Source organism: Accipiter gentilis, chromosome 15, assembly GCF_929443795.1.
Source record: "Accipiter gentilis chromosome 15, bAccGen1.1, whole genome shotgun sequence".
Classification (NCBI taxonomy): domain Eukaryota; kingdom Metazoa; phylum Chordata; class Aves; order Accipitriformes; family Accipitridae; genus Astur; species Astur gentilis.
The window spans coordinates 25,197,138-25,205,430 of record NC_064894.1 but is presented as its reverse complement, the minus strand read 5'-3'; the positions used below and the strand labels follow the sequence as shown (position 1 = coordinate 25,205,430).

Genomic DNA, 8,293 nt, shown 5'->3' with positions numbered 1-8,293 from the left:
CTTAAAGCTGACACCCATTCAGTATGCATTATTACACAGGCTTTCATCACGTCATTATATGGTTTTCTTTCTTTAGCTACCACTTTTCACATGGAGTGCGACTAAGTAATTTGTGCTGAACGAGGCACGGTCTTAAGAATCTGTGATTCGTTTTGGACTAAGTTTTGTTTCCCCATGTGGCCACTGGTAGGTAGGAGGGAGAAAGTGATTCAGGGTCAAAAAAGGAGGAAGAGGCTTTAAGAGGCAGGCAGGGGAGTTGGATGGCGCAACTGATGCAGCAGTAGCAGCCCAGGTTCTGAGGGAAGAAACGGGGGGTGGCATACCAATGCAAGAGGCTGCTTCGAGCCCTCCAGGTCTCGTGGGGAGGGATGAAGTATCCAGATTTAATCTGCTGATTTTCTTTCAAGACGCTCCTCTTCCTCATCAGGCCCAAACTGCTTAAAACATGAGTAGCTGCCAAACGCATGAACGGATGCGCGGCTTGGAGTTTGGAAGCAGGATCACTGGTCGAAAAGCTTGTCATTTAACACCCCCGACCTCAGCTTTCCCTATCTTCTTACTTTGCTGGCTGTGGGGAGTAAAGGTCAAGAGCCGATGCCTCTGTGCAAGTGGGAAAAACATTTCGTAAGGTGTGCAAGTGCAGTATTTTCTCTCCCTTTGTGACAAAAAACAGGGAGAAACGGTTTCACAACGGTCACCCCTGGCGAAGTGCTAAGGCTGGCCCAAGGGGAGGTGGAGAGCTGTCCCAGAGCGCAAGCTCCCTGAGGATGGCGGATGCCCCGAGAGCCCTGGAGCCGGGTGCCTCCACATCGGGCGTGACAGCCCAGAGCCCGAGAGGGAGGGTGGGCCATGGAGAGGGCCCCACGAGCCACCAAGCGCCGGGCAGGGCCGAGCAACGGCCATGAGGCGAGAGCAATGGCTGTCAACCCGCGCAGGCGGGGTGTGAGGCGCGGAGGGTGGCCCCTCGCTCAGCATTTTGGGGTGTTTTTTTCTTTCCTTGGGTGTTTGTTAGCAAACGGTGTTTGTTAGCAAACCGCTGGGGATGGACTTGCAGACTTTTCCCTCGCTTCACGGCTGCCCAGAAAGGGTGGCCGCAGCGGGACACCGCTGGGTGTAACTGCCCTGCCTCACGGGGAACTCGCTCGCTCTGGGAGCGGGGCCAGGGGCTTGTTTACTGCTCTCCCCGCCTCGGCTGGCGAGGGCAGCGTGCGGTACCTGTGTCTCTGTGTGTGTGCGTGTGTGTGTGTGTGTGTGTGTGTGTAGACTTGCGGCTCCCGCCCACCGCGAGCGCCGGCCGTTAACTCCTGACTGCCCGCCTCGCGCCCCCCCCCCGCCCCCGCCTTGCGTGGCGGCGAGGGGCCACGGCCTCGCTCGCCCGCCCACCCCCCCCCCCGCGCTGAAGAGGCACGGGGGAGGGTGGAGGGGAAGAGGAGCGTCGCTTCGCCTCCCTCCCCCGCCTCCCTTCCCTCAGCCAATCGGCGCGGAGGAAAGCCCTCGTGCCGCTGACGCCCCCACGGGAGCCCCCCTTTTAAAATAAAGCGGCGGCGGGTCACCCCTCGGCGGGAAGAGTAGGGGCACGCGTGCGCGCGCGTGTGTGTGTGTGTGGGGCGGGAGCCAGAGCGAGCGAGCGGCGGGGCGGCGGCCGCCGCCTCGCTCGCGCACACGCACACACCCCGACCGACCGGCAACAGAGCCAGCGCCGCAGGCTGCCCGCAGCTCCCGCGGCGAGGGGCTGAGGCGGGCCGGGGCTGCGAGGAAGAGGAGGACGAGGAGGAGGAAGGCGGGAGCGGCGCGCGGGGAGGGTGTCGCACCGTGCCCGCTCCGCTCCGCGGCTGAGGATGGCGCCGGTGAGCGAGCAGCTGGCGCCGCAGGGCGCGGGAGACCCCGCCGCCGCCGCCCCCCTACCCGGTCCGCCGGCGGCGGCGGTAGCGGAGTCGCGGCGGGAGAACGGCGGCCAATGGTGCTCCGGCAGCGGCGGCCCGGCCGCGCCGGACGGCGAGAGCGGGGCCCGGTCCCCGGCGGCGACGGAGGCCCCCGGTAGCGAGGGCTGCCCCGGGAGCGCGGCGGCGGTCGAGCCCCCCGAGGGCGGCTGGGGCTGGGTGGTGATGCTGGCCGCCATGTGGTGCAACGGCGCCGTCTTCGGCATCCAGAACTCGTGCGGGGTCCTCTTCGTCTCCATGCTCCAGCTCTTCGGCGGCGGCGAGGACAAGCAGCTGGCGTTCAAAACAGGTGAGGGGCGGCGAGAGAAGGGGTCGGGGTCGGGGTGGCGGCTTTTAGCCCTTTCCGCCTCGGGCCTTCCCCGGCCCGGGCGGAGAAGGTGCCCCGGCCGGTAGCTCTCGCTGCCGGCGGTGCGGCCGCTCCGGCTGTCAGCGTCCGTGCCCCGCGGGGCTGTCCCGGGTGGGGGGGGGGGGGGGGATAGGGGGACACGGCCACGGCTGCCGCCCGTCCCGCCTCGCTGTCCGCAGGCAGCGGGACCCCTCCGCGCCGGGCCGGAGTCTTCGCGCCGCAAACACGTGGGGCTGGGCTGAGGGACTCGGAAATGCGGTTTCATCGAGGCGAAGAGGAGCTCCTCTCTCCGCCCTGCGAGGGTTTGCGCTCACAGCCGTGCCCCAGAGGCAGGGCTCGGGGCAGCAAGCTCCTGGGACATCCGGGGAGAAGCTGCAGGGAGAGAAGCAGGTGTACGCTGACTCCTTCCATAGCAGTATTTTTAGGCATCTGTCATCGTGCACTGTGGGAAAAATGCGTACTCTTGGTCCCAGAAAGTTTTATTCCCTCGCTCCCGTTAGCCTAACGATTAGTCTAAATTAACAGTGGGGTGTAGTGGCACTTAAAATTGATGTCAAGAATGGGCTTAACGGTTGCAAACCCAGCGGATTTACTGCTGTAATCGATATCCTCAAATTCACCAGTAAAGTTAATGATGTTTACTGAACTCTAAAGACATAACAGCGTTATCGCAATCAAATCGCCACTCTGCCATGACTGATCTAAGTCGTTCTAGGCACATAAGTATCGATTAATTCAAAGGTGAGCATATATTTATTTTAGGTCAGCTCTCTTTGAAAAGCGTCTTGTGCTTTGACTTTGTAAGCCGAGGAAATGTGGTTTTTGGCTTTCCCAATAATAACGGATTAATAATAATTTATTGTAGTAAATAATAAAGTTGGCTTATTTAAAAGGTAGCGTACATAGTAAAATATTGAAATATTAAAAAAAGTCATTGTCTTTTATGTTTTTTTCCTTACTAAAAAAGGTGTTCCAGCTATGTAGCCCTGCAGATGTGTAAGCCTTCTAGGAAGTTTTCTGTGTTACAGACCTTTAAAAGACTTTTGAAACTTATGTCTTCTTTGATACCAGGATAAGTGGGCCTAAAGTTGAGATGCAAGAGACAAAGAAGCTAATTGTCCTCCCCTGACTTAATATTCTTGTCTGAAGTAGAAAACCAAGGCAGGTGTTTAGACTGTAGAAAGCACGCTGGAAAGCTGTGGTGGAGCTTTAAGTGATGTGCTTTCCAGCGTTTGAACTGTTCGTGGTGATGTACAAGCTGTGTTGCTCAGTGTTCTTGAGCTAGAAAGATGGGAAGCTATGTATGTCTACACACCAGGTGTGGCAGTGCCTGCTTCACAGTAGGGAAACGCGTTTCCAAGAGTAGGATACTTAGGCTCCTTAGCCCGTGCAGGAGAAGAATGCAGTTGTTTGGAGGAGATGCTGTGAACATTTGCGTGCTGACCTGGGAGCCGCTGGCCAGTCAGAAATGCAGAAACGTACGTGTGGTTGATACTCTCATCTGTTCATGCTACAGAGGTGTAATTGCATTTTCTGAGGATCTGGTTCTCTAGTAATGGTCTCTCAAACTAGTCTTAAAAAATAATTGACTTTTAGGTAATAGTCCAGTAGTCAAAGTAATCAACAAGAGGAGAATTGAAATTACTCTCTCTTACCTTCCAGAAGCCTAATCGTACCACTGGTGTTTAAGTGAGGTGAGATTGTGGGTGTGCTCCACCTATGTTTTTGAAAATTTGCCCAACTGCAGAAAAGAGTGGGGGGGGAAAAAAAAGGAACCTGGCTTTAGAGCCTAGTTGTTTTGCATTCTGCTTAGAAGAGCAGGAAGAATTCTGAATCCTGGATGCAGCCAGCACCTCCTGCACCACTTCTTCTTTTTTTATTTTATTAAAAAAAAAAAGAAGCTACAGCTGCATTTTGTTCTGCTCTGTCAGATGTGCTCTGGTTTGGGTAATGCAGAAGACACTCATTTTGCTTTTTTAAATCCAGATGGGTTTATGTTGGGGGAAATAGCATGAGATAGTTGCCTTGACTAGGTGACTTGTGTGCACGTGAAGGACTGCAAATACAAAAGTGCCTTCTGTAAATAGCAGAACAGCAGATAAAAGGGTATCCTTCCTTTTAATACCTGAAAGTACCCTAATCAGTCTGGGCACCATAAGGGCGGAGCAGGAGCTGTTAAACAGAAATTTTTGTTCCTTAACGTTGAACTTCATCGTCTAGAAGATGTCTGCTATTTTTTATCTTCTTGAAGATAGGACCAAGTGTGAACTGAACTAAACAGATTCTGATACAATATTTAGCTTGCCATGAAGGGGAGCTATGATCAGAAATGGCAAATTGCACTTAATGTAGCTCTTATTGAATGCTGATGGATTAGGTGGCGTGCTGTAGAAAGGAGAAGAATGACTAATGGGATAAAGTCAGTATGATTTTAGCACTAGAGAAAACCCTAGGCTGGTCATTCCCATGGTATTGATTATAGTACTTAATCTAGTTAGTCTCTTGTGTTCGGTCTGATTGTGACTCAAAACTGGCAGTGAAAACTGAGTTTGAGTCAGGTTGAATGAATTTGAAAACTGGGATTTGTAATGAAAATTTTCTCACTGTGTGGTTTTGCTTTGGAATACAAAGTTTAATATTCTAATCCTTCTGAAAAAAAATTTCTTTAAAATCTGGAATGCTGATTTTTTCAGAGGCATGATAATCTCTCCTGGGACCCCAGGTGTCTGTGGAATCTTGCAGTTGATGCAGAGTACCACAGAATTCACCTTTTCTTACCTGCAAGAGTACTTAGCTGTTGCCAGATGTTTTTGTATGCCTGTTCTTCTGGGACCAGCCAGTAGTTGTCTCTTGCCTGGTGTTTTCCTCAAAAAGAGGAATTAAGTAGTCTATATATATAAGTATGTGCTATTTCTGTAATCTCTTAGTAACATTTTGTAATCTCTTAATGGATGCCTATCCCTATGTAAGGCAAAAGGGGAAGGAATCGTAGTATGTGCTATTTTTGATATTTTTAGTAGATGGATAGATATTTATCGGTATGAAAGGCAAAATGGGAGGAGGCAGTAGGGAGGACAGTGCAGTCAAGAAGTGACTCTGCCTTGCGGATAAGAACTGGAGGGAAACAAAAGTACAGGCTAGGCAGTGCGGCTGTCTCCAGAATGTAGCATCAGCAATGGATAAATAAGATCAGTAACTGTAACATTATTGCAGCATTTAGGAATGTTAATGGAAGAACTTGTGCTGTGGGTTATAGAGGGTTCACAAATGTCCTCAAGGGGCATCTAATTATAATTCATATTTTTTAATAAAAATTTTGAACATAACTAGCATATACCATTTTGGTATTCACATTAGTAAAAAGCTTGTTTCTTTGGTAGTGCACTGTGTAAGCATTTCCATTGTTTCCTTGTGTAGCCATTTTTTTGTTCAAAAGCTAATTGATGCACAACTACAAAAGAGGAAAAGCCCCCAACATAAGTATAAAACTTACAGAAAGGTGTGGCTGAAGTCTCAGGAAACTACTGTGTTCGTTGTTTATAGTTCATTGTGTTTGAGGAACAAGTTGGGTGGAAAAACACAATGGCAATGAAATACAGGAGGCTTTTGGTCCTTGGAAATGGGGCAGACCTAGTAGGCCTATAGCGTACAAACGCAGTTGTAGTCTGATGGTCCCTGAAGGAAAAGGATCGGGCCCTGGGGCCAGTCCAGGTTCTGGCAGGAAGAGTCCTTGGTTCCTGTCCCTGTTGGCATTGGCACAGAGGGACCTGGAGCACTGAGCCAGCCCCCCGGTTATCTCAGTTAGAGATCTGGTATGTGAGCCCCATCCAGTCCTGTGTTGTGCTCTCTTGATAGACGCCTCTACTGTATAGGTTTTTGTGTGTGTATATACCCGTATACACATGTATATACATTTTGTGTGTGAAGACATACCTGTCTTCAAAAGGCAAATAAATACTAAGATACTAGTATCAACAGAGACAAAAATACTGGGTTTTACTTTAAAAAAAAAAAAAGGTAGATAAAAATACTAGTTCTACTAGTTAAGTTACTACTTGTTTTATGATTTACAATGCTGGTTCTGTAACTGGCTTATTCTCTGTATGTTTGTTCACCTTCACTTATACAAGTAGCCTTGCACAAGAGTATATACTGTTATTACTGTTCTGCATCCTCATGTTTGTTTTGTGTTAGCAAGTGTTATTAGAAGACAGTGCATCAGCTGGCCTGAACTGGTCATCTGTGTGCTCATATGTATCTACCTTGGTTTGACTTTGTAAGGTGCAGCCTTTGGTGATGTATCTGGCTATCAGAATGATTGGTAGTTCACTGAGCTGGCTTGACACCGTCAGGACTCTTCGAGCTGGATTGTTGCAGGTCCGATAGATAGGGTAGGGAGGAGAATTCTGCCTTTGCTGTCGTACCCAGGCCATAACTCGGACACTGGAAAAATAATGTTGGATGACTACAAAGATCTGCAAGTGTTGAGAACAAATGAACCGCTACCACGTATGGTAACTTAATTTTTGCTGAGCAAGGCTGGCTTTTAAATTTAATAGGACAGTTTGAAGTTGAAGTTTTTCCTTTATTCTTTCCTTGAATCTTTTGCTATCTTGCTGAGCTTTCTTCAGAGGTAAAAACACTATCAGCATTTTCATTATCATTCAAGTTCTGTAACTGTCCTTCAGAACCACACTTTCATCTCTAATATTATGGCATGTGGTTTCCAGTAAATTGGGAAGCTTGGCAAGCTGGAACTGTCACATGGCTTATGAGAGAGCAGCTGACTTCTTTTTCTCTCTTTTTTTTTTTTTTTTTTTTAAGAAGAAATAAATCAAATTTGGAGCATAGAAGTTATCAGAGCATACAACTGTAATTTGTGTGAGGTACAAGAAAGCACACTACTATGTAACAGTTTGGTCAATAAGGATTACATTGCAATGAAGGATGTAGTTCCACAAAAACTAGGACTGATGGATATCAGTGCTGCTGTAGTCTGCCTGCCTTGCCATGTTTGTGTGGCCATTGAAGCCAGTGCAGGGAACCAGCAATGGGAGCAGATTGGCTGAAAACTAACCTGCTGTAAAAGTAATAATTCATTTTATTCGGCTGCAGTCAAGTTTTTGTACTCTTTTGACTTGGCTTTGTAGTTATAAATATGTATGTAAATGAAGACTCTGGAGTAGTTGAAATTATGACTAGGTCAAACTGGAAAGTTAAAGGTAGTTTCTTTAGTATGCTGTCTCTCTTTAGGACAGAATAGTTAATGGCACTGCTGTTTATGCATACACACATGCACATGTATCTTGATGCCTCTAGCTCTGGAGCATTTCTCTTTAACTGTTTTGCAGACTGATTAGCCTTGTGACTGATAGTTAGGTTGTCTTTTTGTGTTTTTCTTGTTAGAATTCACATTGGTTGGATCTCTTCCTGTTCCAATTGCAGATTAACTTGCAACATGTTGCTTAGTTAGAATAATATTACTAATATGTCTGACAGCTATTTACAGTTTATTTTTGTGGGCTTCTTTAGAGGCAGTACTTTAATTTCACAGGGATGAAACATCCCTATAAAAATCTGAAGATGGCTGGCTATTGCCACCACTCTGCATTAATGCATGTGCCTCAAGTTATGAGTTTTTGTGCGCTGCCTTTCAGACAAAACTATTCTCTCAAATCTTTAAGCAAATGTACCTAATTATTAAATTTTTACTGTAATTTATTCATGAGGTGAAAAGTTGGCTGAAACCAAAATGGTATTGAATGTCCTGCAGAATAATTTGCTGTTAGTGTAATCTTATCAACGAAGGTGTTCCCTTAAAGCTATTACATTGGTATGACATTAAAAAGCTAAATGTAGTTTAGTGCCTGCCTGTAGCTATGCTACATCATTGCTAAATCATAATGTCAAAGTAGTGAAAGTTTTTAAACGTGATGTTAAGACAGTTTAAAACATCTTTAAAAAAATTAAGTGAAAGTGTTAAAATGAAACTCTATATTTAGCTTAT

The 8,293-nt window shown here is 47.6% G+C and overlaps 1 protein-coding gene across 1 annotated transcript in view; it reads left to right on the top strand.

Moving 5' to 3' along the window:
• The first annotated feature begins 1,827 nt into the window (after positions 1 to 1,827).
• Positions 1,828 to 8,293, top strand: part of SLC16A10 (solute carrier family 16 member 10) — a 75,148-nt gene continuing 68,682 nt past the window's right edge. The window contains exon 1 of the mRNA XM_049817880.1: positions 1,828 to 2,229. Within this exon, the coding sequence (XP_049673837.1) occupies positions 1,839 to 2,229 (391 nt within the window). The 5' untranslated portion in view covers positions 1,828 to 1,838. The remainder of the gene's footprint in view (positions 2,230 to 8,293) is intronic.